This window comes from Macrobrachium nipponense, chromosome 1, assembly GCF_015104395.2.
Source record: "Macrobrachium nipponense isolate FS-2020 chromosome 1, ASM1510439v2, whole genome shotgun sequence".
NCBI lineage: Eukaryota > Metazoa > Arthropoda > Malacostraca > Decapoda > Palaemonidae > Macrobrachium > Macrobrachium nipponense.
In genome coordinates, this window is record NC_087200.1 from 14,921,719 (window position 1) to 14,941,614 (window position 19,896).

General features: G+C 44.1%; 1 protein-coding gene across 5 annotated transcripts in view; it reads left to right on the forward strand.

Annotated features, from left to right (window-relative positions):
- The window catches only part of LOC135219151 (WD repeat-containing protein 37-like), a 280,381-nt gene that overhangs the window by 15,054 nt on the left and 245,431 nt on the right, over positions 1-19,896 (forward strand). For all 5 annotated transcript variants that reach the window (XR_010315383.1, XM_064255663.1, XM_064255665.1 and 2 more), the window contains exon 2: positions 15,992-16,149. Coding sequence is in view for 4 of the 5 variants with exons in the window: in XM_064255663.1 (XP_064111733.1) it covers positions 16,010-16,149 (140 nt within the window). In the remaining variant the exon portion in view is untranslated. The remainder of the gene's footprint in view (positions 1-15,991; positions 16,150-19,896) is intronic.

Genomic DNA, 19,896 nt, shown 5'->3' on the forward strand with positions numbered 1-19,896 from the left:
GCTTTTGGCTTGGAGCACTGGGCCTTTTCGGATGGCAAAGCATCAGCTTTGTCTGGTGCAACCGGCCTCTTTTGGAGGCCAGCATCAGTTTTGGCTGGGCATCAGCCCTCTTTGGAGGCAGCTTTTCCAAAAGCCCTTGGCTGATGCCATCAACCTATTTGGAGGCAGCATCAGCTTTGGCTGGTGCAATCAATTTCTTTAGAAGCAGCATCAGTTTTGACTGGTGTGGAGTAATTTGGAATTTAATTACGTCTGTCCCTGTTGCTGGATGTGCAATGCCCGTTGTGGGGAGGTGAGTCCCGCCCCCTTAGCTGATGCAAATGGCTGTTTTCTTAGGGAGCCTGGAACACCAGCTACGGAGGCAGCCAACCAAGGAACCAGAAGTTGGCTTCCTGTATGCAGGTTAGCCAATGCCAGTCCCAAAAAAGAAAGGAGGCTCAGGGTGGGGGCAGGCAGTTCTCCCTCTAAGAAAAAACTAAACATTAGGAATACCCAAATTTCCTTGCAACAATCCCTACGAAGACAAAATATTTCAAACAAGGGCCCTATTATCAAGGGCCTCTAAACTCAAGTAATTTTTAAATTAGATTTTCTTCAAGTGGAATTGTCAGAAGGGGCCTGAGAAGCTAAAATGGGAGGTAGCTCAAAATGTTAATTTTTGAGCTGTCTCCTGTTTGTATAGCTTTTGGCAGGAGACTATGCCTCAGCAGTGATTTTATTCCTTGCCCTAAAGCAATATGTTGCTTACCATTTCCACATCTAAATCAAAACAACTAGAAACCGGGGTGGAAGCAATGTTATATGTTCGCCATGATACTCCCACAAGCAAGCATTTTCCTGTTAATTCCTTCTTTGGCAAAGCTGTTTGCAAGTGGACAAGTGTTTCTGGCACGTAAATAAAATACCAATTTGTTCCGTATAATCTTCCACCAAATGTAGCTTTCCCTAGTAACTGATTTTGTAACTCTCATCAAGGAACACTCCGCTCCTGCCTTTCATCATCCTAGGTGATATGAATGGAAGTGAAAGAAAATCCTTTATTGGGGGGATTTAATTACGAATGAGAGAGGAAAACTGCCCTGTTTCATCCATTAATTGAAAGTGAAAATGTTGGTGTTTCTAAACAAACCTGGAAACCAACCCACATTTCCATGTAACAGACCGGGTACGTTTAACAGCCATAGACCTTGTCCAAGTATGTAGTTTGCCGAATTGCCATTATTTGGACTTTAAGTTGGCAGAGCATCGTGATCGATGATAGGTATAGGTAGTTGATCACCTTTGCCAATTGTTTTAAGCACTGGATTCAAGTCCGCCATGTCTTTCAAGATTTACCCCGTTGGAGTGTAAAAAGAAAAAGGCTGACTGGGCAAATTTTTGAAGAGCATAGTTTTCAATCGGAAGCTACAGCAGATGAATTTGGATGCATTGCAGGATGCTATGGAATTGTTTAATTACTACTTTATTTGCAGCTGGACTTCAAGTCAATTCCAAGAAACATCCAGGTCTTATTTAATGCGCCCGACCAGTTCCATGGTGGGTCAAAGAAAGAAAATGCATTGAAACCCCATAGAACCTATGAGAATCTTTGGTTTTACTAGGTATAAAAGTACGGAAATGTAAACTATTATCATGGTAGACAATTTCGTAAGGCTAGGTCAAAGTTTTAGGTTTGACAAAATTAAAAATTGCCCACGAAGAAAAATCTTGGATACAAAACTTCATTTCTTCCATAAATTGGACAAAACTCCCATCACATTGAGTGTGGAAGAAGCATAAGGAAAATAGCAGGACAAAGTTTGTACCTAGCCAAACCACCATGTGTTTAAAAATAAATGGCATAAAATGTAGGCAGACCAAAAGTAGTGTCAAAATGAGTTTGCGCCCTACATTTTGCTAAAATATCTAAAAAGAAAAAGAGAATGAGAAACCGTATGCAAACCAGCAGAAAGCAAAATGGAACAGCTATTATCTTGATTTCACAAACAAATAAAGAGGAGTCATATAAGCAATTCCATGTTTACTATGAGAGAATTTGAATGGGCTCTCGTTTCAAACCAGGTAAAGAACTCTGCTCCTGGTCCCTGATGAAAATTTCATATTCGATGATCAAGCATGCTGCTCAAGAATACTAAAAGATTTAATCCTCCCCAGTTAGAATAAACAGAATTTATAAAGAACATTACTACCCTTTATGTTTTGGGAAACTAGCAAGAGTCCTTCCTTTTGTCAAGCCTGGAAAGGATAGTTTCTTTCGTAGGAAATTATCGTCTCCAATTGCCCTAAAACATCTTGTTTGTTTGTTAAACTAATTGGAGAAAATGGTGAATGCTCGTTTTAGTGTGGTATTTTAGAGAGAAGGAAACTTTTTCCTTATCCCGGCCCAATGTGGTTTCCCGCAGTATGCGATCCACTGTTGATATCTTGGTTAGAATGGAGTCCTGCAATATGTGAAGCCCTTTGCCTCTAAGCACCAACTTTATTTCATCACGGGTTTTCTTCGACTTGGAAAAAGCGTATTTTAATGATACTACGTGGCGGTATGGAATTCTGAAAGTAGTCCATGAATATGGTTTAAGAGGAGAATTAGCTATTTTTCATTTTTTCAAAGCTTATTCTTAAAAAAATCGTTATTTTTTCAAGTACAAAGTAGGAGCAGTTCTGTCTTGAAGTCTGTAAACAAGAAGAAGGTGGTTTCCTCAGGGCAACGTGTGTTAAGTGTTTTAATCAGTTCGTTTTGTTAAAAACACTTTTGCCTAAGCAAATTAAATGACATAAAAGTAAAGCAAATACCTGCTGATGTTAATTGCAGCACACTCTTTGTGGATGACTTTTTCTTTATCTTTTGCAGCTGCCAACTTATGTCAGTAGCAGAACGTCCATCTACAAATAAAAGTAACTAAATAAGGTATTGGAAATGGGCTGAAGTGCATGGTTTGCAGATTTTCCTTCATCAAAGACTGTAGCCATGCATTTCTGTAGAATTAGAGGGCATACATTGCAGATCCCAGATTTATTTAATGTAAATGGTCCAGAGAATATATTGTGTTAACGAAACAAATGGTTTTTAGGAATGATTTTTGATACTCGGTTTGGACCTGGCTTCCCATATACCTAAATCTCAGGGTTTCTAAGTGCAGAAAGAAAATCCTTGGATATCTTGAAAAGTTTTTGTCAAGTACATCTTGGGGAGCCAAGATAGACCTCCAGTTATTTGAATTGATTGGATAAAACGCCTGTGGATTTTGATTCAATGAAAATTAACATGATGGATGTGAAAGTTTTAACAACCTTCGGCTTACCCCAAAGTCGCCTCAAGATTTTTAGACTCCACTTCACCCATACTGGAAATAGGATTGATACTGGAAGCCTTTTAGGACCCTTTCCCCATATAGAGGAGTATGTTAGGTAGATGCTGGGGAAATGCCCCTAGACCTTTACATTAACCAGAACTCTTCTGGCTCGAAGCTGGTTCAGTATTCCAAGGACTTGCCCAGGATCCCTTAGTATGCCAGTCCCCCCCCCCCCCGCCCTAAGATAAATGGAAGATTTGATAGCTTTATTTTGATGAAAGTCATCCAAAGATTAGCCAACGTTCCAATATTGCCCTTCAGACTGAAATCAACCCTCCAAGACATGAACAACATTGCCAGACAAATGTGTACTTAACCGGTCAAGGCATCTGGTAACTCACCCCGTTGGAAATTCCCAGCAGTAGAATGTTTTGTAACCTACTTCAATCAACCAAAAAAGAATGTCTCTGATAAAATATTACGTTATTAAAGCCTTTTTAGATTCATATGTCACAAACAGCACAAATTTTTATCCCAGTTTTTACCTGGATGGATCCAAAACCACATGCAGTTGGCGCTGGTTTTGGCATAGTTTTTCCGTCCTTTTGAGCGTAGTGGAAGGCTTTCAAGTAATGCATCATGCATTTACTTGCAGAAGTTATATGGAATTTAAATACTGTTTTCCCAAAGAACGTTTTAAAAAGTTAATGATAAGAATTTTATTGTGTACTGTGACTCTAGAAACCGCGCTCTAGAGGCACCCTGAAAAGATTTTTTAATTCCAAAACAGCCAAGATAGGTTTTAAGTATTCCTGGGAATGGGTTATTTTTTAGCTAAAGCGGAGGGGTTTTAATTTTAAATGAATTTTGTTGGGTTCCACGCACCACGTTGGAAATATCTGGAAATGAACGCGATGATGCAATTGCCAAGGAGGATGTTTCTCGTCATTGAGGGCCCAGATCATTTCAAGGCTGCCGTGTGCAGGAGATTTATCATACTCCAATTAGACGAGGAAGGCATGAAAGTACTTTGGCAGAAAATATTTGGTCAAATATAAACTACAAATGTAAAAAATGAGAAACAATTTGCACCTGCAATCAATCCTTGGCAAGTACGATTTTAATGCCCAGAAAGGTTTTGAAAAAAACAGCTCTGTAGCCTCGCCTGCGTATTGGACATACTAGGCTGGACACATTCCTACTTGATTGAGTCGTGATCACGAACCATACTGTGAAGGATTGCCTAGTTCCACCCTGACTGTTATGCACTTTGCTGGTTGAGGGTGCCCCCAGTTTTGGTGGAACAGCGCAATCAATAATCTATACTATGGAAAGGAAGGAATAATGTTTTTAAGGGTTTTGAAGTTCCAAAAAAGTTTTAGGAGCAAAATGGGAATTTTTTAACAACATGACTGGCTTGTTTGGATGTTTCTTTTTAACTATGGGTATTTTAGATAAAAACTGTAATGCTTGTGCGCGTCCCTTGGCTTTTATTCTTATTGAAATTTGTGTGTGATGTATGCGAGGTGTGCATTGTACGTATGTTTATGGTAGATGTATGGTATTGGGTGTGTATATGTATTGTATGTATGTTAAAAAAAAAAAAAAAAAAAAAAAAGAAATTTTCGTCAATAATTTTTTATTATAATTAAGTTATTTTTATATTTTATTTATTAACTTGCCCAGTATCTTTTATCATATTTTAAATTTTAAAATAATTCTGTTAAAATTTAAATTATTATTTTAAAATTTATAAGGGTCTTTTATTTTTATATATAGTTCGGCATCAATGACCTAGTTGTCACGATGCTAGATTAATATAGTATCAATCAATCAATCAATTATCTCGATGACTGGCTCCTTCGCTCCTCCTCAAGATCCAAGTGCATAGAGGATCTACAGAAGACATTGAATCTAGCATGCCAATTGGGATTACAGTGGTACCTCGAGATACGAAAGGCTCAACTTACAAAAAACTCGAGGTACTAAAGCTAATACGAAGATTTTTGTGGCTCTACATACGAAAATTGTTCAAGATACGAAAGGTTGTTGCTGTAAAGTCCGAGATTTGCCTGGACCACCAATAACAATTTTAAAACTCGCGCGCCGCCAACTGAGTAGACTCACCACCATCCTCCCGCTCTCCCATTGGTTCCTGATGCTAGTCACTGCCATAAGATCCTTCTCTCCTATTGGTCAGCATCTCTCCCATGATCCTATCATGCATCTACATAGCGGTGTGCTTTTTCGGCCACTTCGCAGCATCATCGGTATCGTAAGCACGCGGAATTCGTTCGTTCTGTACGATTTCGTTTATTAACGTAAATTTGTTAAGTGATTTCATTGCATTATACTTTATCGTGTTGTGTGAGAACTTTACTACATACGTATACTACGTAACATAATTACGTACAGTATATACATAGTCATGGGTCCCAAGAAAGTTGAAGTTCCACGGAAAGAAGAGGATGCTTTCTTTGGAGATGAAGATGGAGATAATTAAAAAGTATGAAGCTGGTGTGCGATTGAGTGTGATCACCAAGGAATACGGCCGAAATCTCGTCGACAATAGGCACCATCCTTAAGCAGAAGGATGTCATCAAAGCAGCAACACCTTCCAAGGGCGTGACTATTTTGTCCAGCAAGAGGAGCCACATGCACGATGAAATGGAAAGGCTGCTTCTTGACTGGATAAAAGACAGAAATCGCTGGCGATACGATAATGGAGACGGCAATCTGCCACAAGGCCAGCGCTATTTTCATCGATTTGATCGCCCAGGCCGAAGACGATGGAGAAGGGACATCGACGCCAACCCCAGAGTTCAAGGCTTCTCATGGGTGGTTCGAAAAATTCCGTAAATGGACTGGCATCCATTCGGTGGTGCGGCATGTGGAGGTGGCCAGCTCAGACACGAAAGCGGCCGAAGTCCCTTATTAAGACGTTCGACGAGATGACGATCAATGAAGGCTACAGTTCTCAGCAAGTCTTCAACTGTGATGAGACTGGCCTTTTTTGGAAAAAAATGCCTCGTCGGACATACATCACGTAGGAAGAGAAGAAGCTACCCGGGCATAAGCCTATGAAAGACAGGCTTACGTTCGCACTTTGTTTGAACGCCAGTGGGGATTGCAAGGTGAAGCCCCTACTTGTGTATCATTTGGAGACTCCTCGAGCCTTCAAGGCCCACAAAGTGCTTAAGGAGAAGCTTCCAGTGATGTGGAGGGCTAATGCGAAAGCCTGGGTAATGAGACTTTTGTTCACGGAGTGGGTAAATCTCTGTTTTGTACATGAACTTTCCTGTCAGATATATACTTAGCTATACGTCTCTTGACGTCATGACAGAATTCAAAAACTCGCGGCACACGCGACAGGTAGGTCAGGTGATCTACCTTACCCGCCGCTGGGTGGCGGCTGTAAGAACCAATCTCCCTTTCCAGCCAGAATTTTTCTGTCGCCAGTGACGACTACACCTGTGGTTGTTACCTCCTGACAGCTTTATTCGATTCTCGTTGCCGTGGATTTATTTGGACTGACTTTCGGTGAAGTACCTGATCTGTTGGCTTGGCATACGCATTTGTGGATTGTTTTTGGATATTGATTTGGATTTTTCTTTGATTTCGAGATGTCCTGAGTTAGGAGAGGTTAAGAAATCTTCTATGTTTAGGGTGTGCTCTATGGATGAACGCAAGGTGAGACTACCGAAAGCTACGGTAGATCCTCACACAGTTTGCTTTAAATGTAGAGGGAAAGAATGTTCTTTTGTTAACCCGTGTAATGAGTGTGAGAAGTTGGATGAGGGTGAATGGAAGGCTCTTTCTTCCTACTTGAGGAAGTTAGAGAAAGACAGGTGAGAAAGGCTTCGTCTAGGAGTTCTAGTAAGTCTCGTATTAGCGAGGTAGAAGAAAATCCTGTTGTAGCATTAGAACCTTCTCCAGTTTCAGCTCCTGCGCCCTGCTTCGAACCTAAGGATACGACTACGGAAGTGGCAAACCATGAGAAGCCACGATCCTTAAGCATGGAAAGAAGATTCGTTCGTTGCAAGGTAAAGAGTAGTGAAGGTGAAGTGTGCAGTGACCCCAGTGCAGTGGAGGGTGCAGTCTGATCGGCTCCTTAATGCTTCCAGGCCTAGACCTCTTCCAGACTCCCAGTCCCAGTGGAGGAGGAAAGTCAACAGCCGCAGGAAGGTTAGGGAGAACTCCCACCGATCAGGCGTCCCCTCGTAGATCCTGATGCTCGTACCCAGGCTGCCCTTGTTCGCGCGAAGAAGGAGGTATTGCGCCAATGCTTTTTCTCTTCTTCCTCACCTTCGCCTAGAAGATGGGATGGAGCGCCTCGGATTCTTCGCGACCGCTGAAGAGAGCCTGGAAGGCTCCTGGCGCCTTTCCTTCCAGCCCGGAAGTTTTTCCAGAAGAGCCGGAAGTAGAGATCAAGAAACCCAGGAGGGAGCAGGAGTTCTCGCCTCATAGTAGGCTTCGAGCCTCTTCTCCGGTGGAGGATTTTGCAAGATCTCCAGCTCGAATTCTTGCTGGACTGCAAGCGCAGATTTCGGCGCTGGCGGGCTCCTTGGCAGGAGGAACGCGTCGGAAAGACGTCTCTCTACCCTGTCAAGAAGTCTAGGATTCCTTCGCCTGTGTTACCGTCTCAGTCAGAGTCGGTTCTCTCTCCTGTATCAGCGGATGGAAGGAGGGGCGTTCTTCCCTCGGCAGGCGCTTGTCGTCTTCCAGGCGGTCAATCGCCCAAGAAGCTTTCTCCTGGTGACTACATCTCTCCAGTAGGAAGGGATCTAGCGCCTAGTTAGGCGTTTCGTCTAAAAGACAAGGACGTCGTCGGAAAGGACAGGCGTACAGTCGTCGTCGGCTTCTCGCTCATTTCCGAAGATCCTTCATTCTCCGGATAAGAGAGCCTACTCTTTGATGGATTCGTCAAGAGACAGGATCTCGCCTTTTGTTAGGCGCCTTGAGCCTAGTAGGCGCTACTCCCCCAAGTAGACGCTCTTCCGCTCCCAAGCGTGGTGCGGAGGATAGGCGCGGCTCTCCTTTTAGCCGCTCTGTTCAGGGACAGGCGTGTAGAGCCTGAAAGATATGTCTCTTCTGGGAGACTACCTTTGAAGAGACACACAAGTCTGGATCGAAAGTTTGTGGAGCATGGTAGACGCCGGTCTCCTAGTAGGCGACCTTCTCCAGGGCTTCGCTCTCCTGTAAGTAGGCGCCAAGAGCCTAGTAGGCGTTCGCCTCATGGTAGGCGCAGCTCGCCTGGCAGCCGCTCTCCTTTGAACAGGCGCATGGATCCTGAGAAGCGCCTTGAGCATAGTAGGCTCTCCTCTCCTAGCAGGCGTCCCCTTTGGAAGCCCGGAATTCTAGGAGTAGGATTAAGGATCAAAGAGCACGCACTCATCAGAGTAGGAAGGACTCATTCGAGAGGAGCTCTCCCAGAAACTTTGGCTTCCCCTGATAGGCGCCAGTCTGCTACTAGACACTCTCTGGACAGGCGCACTTCTTTAGAGAAGGCTAACTGCCCTCATAAGAAGCGGAGGGTTCTTCAGTGGATGAAGTTGAAACCTTCAGAAGAGGATTTGGTGAAGGACTCGTCAGTTTCGTCCTATAAGATCCTTACAGACCTCCTTCTTCAAGAGTTTGGAGACTCCCTTACTCCCGTCGCTCCTCCGTATCTCCTTCTCTTTATTACTCGACTTCGAAGAGACGAAAGTTTCCTCTTGTGTGAGGATGAAGCCAACCATCTCAATGAAGAAGGCTATTGAGAATTTTGCTGGATGATTGGCTGCTTCCTAAGGAAGAGAAAGGGAAGACTGTGTTTTTTCTTTCCCTCCTTCCCAAGCTTTACGGGCAGACTGGGATTTTGGTACGAGTCTGGAGAACCCCTAGGCCTGGTCTTCCTTCATCGGCGGATGCGGACTTCTCTTCTCTGGTAGATGCAGCACGACGCTGCTCTTTTGTCTGCTAAGACTACCTGGGCTATGAACGAGCTTGACCACCTGCTGAAGGGAATGTTAGAGTCTTGGAAGTCTTCAACTTCCTTGACTGGTCTTTGGGGGTCTTTGGCTAAGAAGACTCAGAACCCGGATGCTATTTCGCCAGAAGATCTCAACAGTGTTCTAACGTGCATTGATAAAGCAGTTAGAGATGGATCGAGCGAAATAGCCTCCTGTTTGGAGCAGGGATCCTTAAGAAGAGATCAGTCTTCTGCTCTTTTCTGACTAAGTCTGTTTCGCATGCCCAAAGAGCCTCTCTTCTGTATTCGCAGCTCTCGCCTCTGCTATTTCCGAAGAAGATAATACAGGACATCTCAGGATCTATCTCTGCGAAGGCGACTCAGGACATGCTCGCGCAGTCGGCACGGAAAGCCTAGGACCCTCCTTCCAGACGAAGACGAAGAAGGAGACTCCAGCTAGACAGGAGCCCTTTCGAGGGGGCCCTCCTTCTAGAGCCTCTACCTCGAGAGGTAATAGACCTTTCAAGAGAGGTAGATCCTTCTCACGCTCTGCCAGAGCTAAGAAGTAGGGAAGTAGTCCTCCAAACACCAGTAGGTGCCAGGACTTCTAAGATTCTCGGAAGCCTGGGCAAAGAGAGGAGCGGACATGGAACCTCTCTCGATTATCCGGAAAGGATATCTGATTCCCTTTACGGAAAGACCACCGTTGACAACGACTCCGAGGGAGTTGGTGGCCAGGTACAGTGGGATCCCATCATGAGCCTTGCTTTAACACAAGCAGTGGAACAAATGTTCGAGAAAGAGGCTATAGAGCTAGTGAGCGACCCTTGCTCAGCGGGCTTTTACAACCGCCTTTTTCTAGTTCCAAAAGCCTCAGGAGGATGGAGACCGGTTCTGGATGTAAGCGCCCTGAATTTCTTTGTAGAAAAGAGGAAGTTCGCCTGGGAGACGACATCCTCAGTGTTGGCGGCCCTTCGGCCAAGGGACTGGATGTGTCCCTAGATCTTCAGGACGCTTACTTCCATGTGCCTATCCATCCTCTTCAAGGAATACCTCAGGTTCATGATGGAGGAAGGATATTCCAGTTCAGGGCTTTGTGCTTCGGCCTTTCAACAGCCCCTCAGGTCTTCACAGGCCTAATGAAAAATGTAGCAAGATGGCTACATTTGGAGGGAGTCAGAGTGTCCCTTACTTAGACGGACTGGCTAATCAGAGCCAAGTCGCAGAAAAGATGTTTGGAGGACCTACAAAAGACTCTTTCATGGCAAGTTCTCTGGGACTTTTGGTGAACTTTCAAAAGTCTCAGTTGATCCCCAGTCAAGATCGTATCTATCTGGGGATTCGGATGGCTTCTCTGGATTTTCGGGCTTTTCCGTCTCCAGAACGGATAGCCCGAGGGTCAGAGAAAGTCAAAGCCTTCCTAGAGAAAGAAGTATGCACAGCGAGGGAGTGGATGAGTTTGTTGGGGACACTCTCCTCGTTGGAGCAATTCCTTTCTCTAGGAAGGTTGCACCTCAGACCTCTCCAGTTCTTTCTACATCGAAACTGGAGGTGTCGTTTCGCAAAACCTAGAGTTCTCCTTCGAGATCTCAAGGGGAAATCAAGAAGGACCTCTCTTGGTGGGCCAACCCTCTGCAGGTTTGCAGAAGGGATGTCCCTTCACATTCCGAAACCCCAACCAAGTGTTGTATTCCGACGCCTCGGAAACAGGTTGGGGAGCAACGCCTCGGCTCAAGAGAAGTGTCAGGCACCTGGAAGAAGGAACAGGTGACCTGGCACATCAACAAGAAGGAGCTGATGGCGGTTTGGCTAGCTTTGAAAGCTTTCGAGCCCCACGTCCTAGCTTCAGCAGTACAGATCAACTCGGACAACACCACGGCCCTGGCTTTACATCAGGAAGCAGGGGGGGACTCACTCTTTCTCCCTGTACGAGACAGCAAAAGAACTTCTGCTTTGGGCAGAGCAAAGGAAGATTTGTCTCCTTACCAGGTTCGTACAGGAGAAAAGAACGTCAGAGGCAGACCTCCTAAGCAGGAAAGATCAAGTCCTGCCTGCAGAGTGACTCTTCACGAGGATGTTTGCCAGGACCTGTGGAAGCTTTGGGCAAGCCTCATATAGACCTCTTTCGCCACAAGCCAAGAATGCGAGGATAGCCAACTACTGCTCTCCGATATCGGACCCGAGGGCAGTGTCGATAGACGCGTTTCTACTAGATTGGAAGGGTCTAGACATGTATTGCTTTTCCTCCATTCAAGATACTGGGAGAGGACTCTAAAGAAATTTGCAGAATCGGAGGCGAGCAAGGATGACGCTGGTAGCCCGTTCTGGCCCGCACAAGTATGGTTCACAGAGGTACTGGAATGGTTAGTAGATCTTCCGAGAACATTACCACAGAGGATCGATCTGCTCAGACAACCCCACTTCGAGAGGTATCACAAAAACCTCCCCGCTCTAGATCTGACTGGCTTCAGACTGTCAAAAGTTTGGTCAGAACGAGAGGCTTTTCTGCAAGAGTTGCAACGGCTATCGCAGCAGCAAGAAGGCCTTCTACCCTTAGAGTCTACCAATCGAAGTGGGACGTCTTTCGGCGATGGTGTAGGAACCATCACTTTTCCTCTTCCAGTACCTCTGTGACCCAAATAGCAGACTTCTTACTTTTCCTTAGGGAAGAAAGTGGATTGGCGGTATCAACCATTAAAGGCTATCGTAGCATGCTATCTGCAGTGTTTAAGGCACAGAAAACTTAAACATTTCAGAAGATAAGGACCTTCATGATCTAATAAGATCGTTTGAAACATCCAAGAGGTTTCTCCAGGGATTCCGAGTTGGAATCTGGATGTAGTGCTACGTTACCTGAGGTCCAATAAGTTCGAACCGCCTCAGTCTTGCCTCGTTTAGAGACCTCACGAAGAAGACAATTTTTTCTCATGGCATTGGCTTCCGCAAAGAGGGTTAGTGAACTCCATGCACTAGAAGGAAATGTGGGATTCAGAGGAGATGCAGCTATCTGTTCGTTCCTTCCTTCGTTCTTGGCCAAGAACGAGAACCCGCAAATCCTTGGCCTAGGAGCTTTGCAGTACAAGGCTTGTCTGCATTAGTAGGCGAGGAAGCAGAGAGGTCGCTTTGCCAGTACGAAGTTTAAAAATTCTATCTACAGAGAAAGAAAAAAACTTAAGGGGCAATGATGTCAACCTTTGGTGCTCTGTAAGAGATCCAAGGAGGACTCTTTCGAAGAATGCGCTTTCTTTCTTTATCAGAAGCCTGGTGAAAGAAGCGCATGCGATATGTGATGAAAGTCAATTCAAAGTTCTTAAGGTCAAAGCTCATGAGGTAAGAGCTATTGCCACGTCATTGACTTTTAACAAAAACATATCCCTGAGTAATATTATGAAGGCAACATTCTGGCGTTGCAACTCAGTCTTTGCAAACCACTATCTGAGAGACGTTCAAAATTACGTATGAAAAGTGCTTCGGGTTAGGCCCGTACGTATCGGCGGATTCGGTGCTGGGGCAGGGAGCTGAGACATATCCTTTGTAGTATATATTTTTTCCCCTGTTAGGTTGTAAGTTTTTGGTTGTTTGAAAGAACATGCGGGTAGGCATGTTTTTTCATTTCGTAGTCTAACAATGATTAGATTGGTTAGGTGATCGGTTTGTTTGAGCTCCTTGCAATGATAGTGGTTAGGTTCTGTCATATAAGTGGGCGAATCCCCGTTGACAGATCCTGCTCGGATTCTATCAAGTAAGCGGATAACCAAATCCCTTTGATAGACCCAAAGAGTCTGTCAGCTGTAGGTCACGCCCTCGCTGAAGCTCTTAAGGCAACGCAGACTCATAGACAGTAACTACGAAGTCTTCTGCCTAAACAGGTAAGAACCAAGGTTGTATTTACATCCTACAACTAGTGTTGTTTTCCCCTTTTTTCCATATTTATATTGCTGTCTCTTTCCCTCCACCAAGGGTGTCAATCAGCTAAGTATATATCTGACAGGAAAGTTCATGTACAAAAATGTTATTGTTAGTATACAATAAGGTTTTGTACATACTTACCTGCAGATATATACGATTGATGGCCCGCCCAGCCTCCCTCAGGAGACCGGTGGAAGGAAAAATTCTGGCTGGAAAGGGAGATTGGTTTCTTACAGCCGCCACCCAGCGGCGGGTAAGGTAGATCACCTGACCTACCTGTCGCGTGTGCCGCGAGTTTTGAATTCTGTCGTGACGTCAGAGACGTATAGCTAAGTATATATCTGCCAGGTAAGTATGTACAAAACCTTATTGTATACTAACAATAACATTTTTGGCCCGACAATGAAGAAATTCTTGGAAGAGAAGCGCCTCCCTCTGAAATGTCTGCTGGTGTTGGACAATGCCCCTGCTCACCCTCCTGGCCTCGAGGAAGATATCCTAGTGGAGTATTCGTTTATCAAGGTTCTTTATCTTCCGCCTAACACCACCCCTCTCCTCCAGCCCATGGACCAGCAAGTGTTCTGCCTGTTCCATCATGTCCTGAACAGAGTACGTACTGTAATGAGTGCCAAAGTTTTAGGATGACCTTAATAGCTCCTTGTGGCTCCAAGCTGAGTGGCCAAGAGAGATTCCTCCTGAGCACAACCTTTTCCGCTAGTCTTGTGTGGAGAGATATCACCAATCAGTAGGATCTTTATCTCTTCATGTCTGGAGCCTGTCCAGTATCTCTTTCGAGCGAGAGCTAATTTCTGTGGAGCAAGCGACTGAGACGTAAAGGCTACTTCAGAGGATCTTCGTCAGCCTTATCCAAGATGAACCATCTGCTGTGATTGGTGCCATCGAAGGGATTTCTCTCCACTCAGAGTTTCTTTTCTGAAGGTAATGATCAGGATCATTTTCAGAACAGAGGAAATTCTTTCTGTTTTTACTGGTGAGGGCCTACAGGGCTGGCTTGTGATTATGTAGTTCATCTGAAGATGTTGACATCACATTGCCCTGGGAATTCTTTATGCAGTTCAAGAGCTTTGAGTGGTCGTATTTCTCCTAGGAACTCAGACCTCCTATGTGGGACCTTACTCTGGTACAGAGTAGTCTCACTCGAGCTCCTTTGAGCCTATGCGTCAATCGTCTTACAGGAAGCTGACTTTGGAATTAGTTTCCTTCTGACCTTGGCTTCCTTGGAAAAGTTGGAGAGCTCCATGGTCAGGCTTATGACATAAATCCTCAAGGGGTTGGCTTTCAAATTTGCCCTGGAATTCGTGGTTAAGACCCAGATTTTCATGGATCAGGGAAACAGATTAGCCTCCTTTTCCATTCCTTATGGTGTGGAGTTTGTTATCAGCAACGTTCAAGAGTTTATGCTTTGACCCGTCAAAGCAATGTGTTGTTATCTGAGAGGGTTGTAACTTGGAGCTTAGGTGTCGTAGACTTTATGTTAACACAAGCCAGGCCACGAAAGAGGTGTCCTAGAATACCCTTTTGGGTGATTAGGCAAGCCTACTCCTCATTGTCAAGTTCTGTCACCAATTCGGTGCATGCAGAAGCCCATGACACCAGAGGAATAGGTTCCTTCCTGACGTTAAGAAGAACTTATCTGTTCATAGGATTTTGAATGCTGGTTCCTGACTGCATCAAACCACTTTCACTTTTTTCTACCTGAAGGATGTTGCCCACAGATCTTTGGACACTTTTTCCTGGGGTCCAGTGGTCCCTGTTTAACAAGTGTAACTCATCTGGTGCCCTGGCGGGACACTTTGTATCTTGCCCAAGATGATCGTAAGGAGTAGGGAATAAATGAGATGATGGTCTCATTTCTTTCCCCTCTCTCCTATCTTCATACCTACAGGCAGTTTGAAGAATAGACACATCATACACTGGAACTGGTTTGATGCAGATGAGTCTTGCAGCTATACTATACATCACTTTTTATGTTCTTTAAAACACAATCTGCTTCTCAGTAGCTTCAGTTCCTCTCCAGCAAGGGGAGTGAGGAGTGGTGACAAACCTGTTTCTTGTGGCTAACATTGTTTGTTACTTGAACAGATAGTTATTTTGACTTTTGTTATGCAGTGAATCTGGACACGTTTCATTGTATTTAAACCTATTGGACAGTGTTAAATATCCACATATCTAATATCTCAAAGGCTTAGGTCCTCTTCTGATGAATTCTCATTTCTAAGAAGAATGATCAGGTGTGCCGAACCTCCAGTTGGTTCAGGATTCTCATACCTCCCTCCAAGTGTGAACCTATCTTAATGTTAAGACTAATGGTTTGTTCCACATATGAACAAATGATAAATTTTAAATTGATTTGTATTTTTCATAGCTAACAAATCTAAGATCTTAACATAGACTGCCCACCTCTAGCCACCCCTCTTATGTTTCATCCTGGGTTGGAAGACTGATGGTGCGTCACTGGATTCTAGCGCAGTCTCTGACTCTTCCACCTCAACTACGCATCAGATTCCTTGCATTTACAGTTAGTTTTTGTTTTTAACCGGTCTCCAGCTGGTGCCAAAAGATTTGACCTACTGTTAAGACCTCAGGTTTGTTAGCTGTGAAAAATACAAATTAAAAAAAAATGTATTCTTATATGTATAGAGTCTGTGAGTGGCTTGTTAGCTATGAAAAATACAAATTAATAAAAAATTTATTTTATTTTTATATGTATAGTCTGTGAGTGGCACTCAGAAGTTCAAAAACAGGTAGAATAAGTTGCTTAGAGTATATAATAATGGTATGCACTTGAAGTCTTCTAAATTTTATGTTTTGTTTGTAGGGTTTACTTTAGTATAGAATGCCTCAAGATGCTTTGGGGAGTAAATCAAGCGGGAAAAAGAGGGCTGGAGGAGTCCCGCGTGTCCGAAGTCATACAGATGCTGAGCTACAGTACTACAGAGACCAAGATCACGACATCATTCTTCCTGCTTCCTTCAGGTATATTGCCATTTTTCAAACAATTTAGAATAATTCATCTTAGAACAGTTATAGCAGTCTTTTGTTTCAAGAGGAATTTTTGTTTCATTTAGACTTTATTAGGAATGATAATGATTGGTCTACTGTGTATTCTTCAAAACTCATGGACATCGTTGTACTGTATTATGATTTTGTGCACATAATTTATGCAAAGGTATCCGTTTCTTTGTAATTCTAGGTGCCATTCGAAAGTAAATATGAATCCTGTTAGTATTATTAGCTTTAATAGATGTTTCTTTGTAGATTTTTATTTCCATGTTAGGATGCCTTCACCCTCATTGTAACAAACAAACTTCAAGTTTCAGTCTATAGTAAACCTTCACTTCATCCTAAGTCCTTTTAATTTTGGAAGTATGGGCTTTGAATGGTTTTTAATTAATCAGAATGTCGTTACCATACTGTATTAAAAAAAAGTGGTTGAACGAGACCATCTATGCTCATGCCTAGACTCAAGAGGCTGTCTAGAAGAATTTTGTTTTGACTTCCTGATAAAAACTGGGGCAATGTAAAGTTAAAGAAGTTGGACATTGAGAACTGGAGGGAAAGTAAAAGGCAGAAAGCCATTTAACTTAGGGACAGTATAAAGAACCTGTAGTACCAACTCCAGTGCTTTGTAGAAGCCACACTTTTGCTGTTATCGATTACGTTGCTGGGTGAAAAGAACATGCAAGTCAGTGATATCTTGATCATTATAGACAGTGCTTGATTCTTGAAGCGTGTATAATTTAAATATCATATCCTGTGGGTAGGTTTTTTTTTAATGCTTAGCTATATAATTGAAAAAGTGCAGTTGTGAAGGCAAATATGAGACTGTCAGTTGCATCTCAACTACCTATATTATTCAAGAAGTGTCAAGCAGGAATTGAAGGAAAGCTGCCTAGTTTTGGATAAAGTGTATTCCTCATATCTACAAAGACTTAAAAAAATGACAGTTGTAAAACCTAGTGTAGTTCAAATCAGAAAACAGAAAAAAATAACTTTTATTTCTAGCTTATTCTTGAGCCATTTTCATCTCCTTTGTTTTATTTTCATCTGAGTTATCTAGCATGACATACATGTTGGATGTGTCATCTTATTTTTGTTTTATTGGTGCTTTTTTTTTTATAGGAAGGTAAGGCTGTTTCAGTGATAGATCATAAGCCTGTGGGTGAAAGGACTTTAATATTGACCTTATAATATGTTCTAATATCCTTTTCCTATGGCCTTGTGTGCCTGTCATTGTTCTAATTTCAAAATCTTGTTTCCTTTCCAGTCACCCCTCATTTTGCAACTTTAGTACGTACTGTATTGTATTATCTCTTAAAAATATCTCATTTTCTGATTTATTGTCAACTCTGGTTAATTGTATGAAGCTATTTCTATAACCTATCATTTTTGCAGAGGTTTGAGTTCTCTTCCATTAATGTGACTAACATTTATCTCAAATTAATCTTACTTACTCGCTATTGCCTTTATTCTCAATCTTTAGTTATGATATGGTACCGCAAATAGCTTCACTAGGAGTGTTTTACTCTTATTCCTCTAATTTTAACAATCTTGTATTGCCCAGCAGTTAAGAACTGAGTATACTAACTCACATGGTTAGGGATTTCACCCTCAGAGCATTCACACCCATCGATTACATACATTGCCAGTTATCACTGATAGTGAGACAGCTGCACTCTTGTCTATGGTGTTCTGTCATGCCTGTGGTTTCACATTGGTAAATAGCTTCCAGATAATTACTGAAGTCTGAAGTTAGCTTCAGTAAAGATATATGAATATGTAGTTTGTTCATGAAACTTACCTGTCAGATATATAGATAGCTGTATTTTCCGAAGTCCGACAGAAATTAAAAAAAAACTTACGACCACACGTAGTGGGAGTCAGGTGGTTAGTACCCATTCCCGCCGCTGGGAGGCGGGGGTAATCAGGAATCATTCCCATTTTCTATTCATAATTTTTCTGTCGCCGGTGTTGTAAACACAGTCAGCACCTCCGTCTTGAATTTAGGAAACTTGGCTACTATAAGTACCCCTTTTTGATTTTTTTGGTATCTTGACTTTTGGATCGGTGGCTAGGCACACGTTAATTGTGGATTTGATTGATTTTGGCTTGATTTCTCTTAAATAAGATGTCTGGTTCTAGTTCGGCTAGCGCCAGGTTTTGTACCAGGAGTGATTGTCGAGGTAGGCTACTGAAGCATCAGTAGACCCTCATACTTTGTGTAAGAGTTGCAGAGAGCATGATTGCATGTATGAAAGTCGCTGCAAAGAATGTGAGTGTCTTTCTGATTCTGGATGGAGAGCGTATGAGTCCTATCTGCGTAAGCTTGAACGGGATAGGTTAAGGAGGTCTCTCCCAGGAGCGTTTCAGGTAAACGGCAGGAAGCTCATGTTTCTCCTACTAACCCTCCTTTAATCACTACTCCTAACCCTGTAGTGTTGCCTTCGGGCCTCCCGAAGCAGTGTCTGTAGAGGGTAATACCCTTACACTTATCTTAGAGTCGATTCGTAATTTAGAATCTAAAGTGCTCGCCTTAGAAGGCAAAAGTGAAGGTGCAAAGTGCAGTAGACAGTGCTCCTTCGTTGGTGGAGGGTGCGTCAGATCGGCCCCATTCGCCGCTAGGCCTAGGACCGCTGCCGGACTCCCAGGTTTCAGGGAGAGGGCATGTCGAAAGCCGCAGGAGGGTTACGGGGAACGCCCACCGATCTGACGTGCCTTCGGCAGTATCTGTGGACGTTACACAAACTGCCAAAGAGCGTGCGCATGCACGCCTCCTGAAAGAGTGTTTCTCTTCTTCAGAGGCCTTCCCCCCCCGCACAAGGGGTGGAGCTCGCATTCTATTTCACGCCCGCTGAAAAGGAGCGTTGGTGATCGTGACGCTTCACGTCCAGTTTTGGCTCTCGAGAGGCGATCTTCGCCTGAGAGTGTGTTCGCTGCTTTCCGCCACAGAAGAAGCGTAAGGAGTCATCGGATGATGACTTTGTGGAGCGCCCCAGTCGCTCTCGAGCGCGTTCTACGGCAGTTTCTGGGAGAAGGAAGAAGGCGTCCCCTCGCCCCTCGCCTTCTCACAGGATCAGCCCGTCACCTGACAAGGAATCCTCTTCCTACTGAGAAGATCCTGCGCTCTTTGCAGCAACAGCTTGCTGATGCTCTTGCTAAGAAAGGGACGCAACCACGTCCAGGAGAAAGGATGACCGTCTTCCTGTGAAGAGATCTAGAAGGTCTCCCTCCCCCTCTCCTCGCTCGTCTATCTCTCCACTTTCTTCGCCTGCTAGAGTTCGTGCGACTCCCCAGCGGCTCTCTGGAGAACGTGAAGAGGATTTTGCTCGCTCGGCGCATGAAGCGGTATTACCCGCTCGTAAGCTTGCGGTGCGAGAGCTTGATACTTGCGTGAACGCTTCGGTGCAAGTTCACTTTGTTCCTGACGCTCGGTCAGAAGCCAAGCGAACGCCAGTTGCATCTAAGAGTGCTCCAGCGGAAGCAGAGCGCGCACGAGATGTTAAGCGCGCCTTAGTTAATGTCATTCGCACGCCAGTGGACGCCAAGCGTGCTCCAGCGGACGCCAGCAGCGCGCGAGTGGACGCCAATCCCGCGCTAGTTGCAGCCAGGCGTGCGCCAGTGGACGCCAGGTATGCGCCAGTGGACGCCAGTGTGCGCCAGTGGACGCCAGGTGTGCGCAGCGGACGCTCGGGTGGACGAAGATTGTGGGAGTTTCGTCGCCCC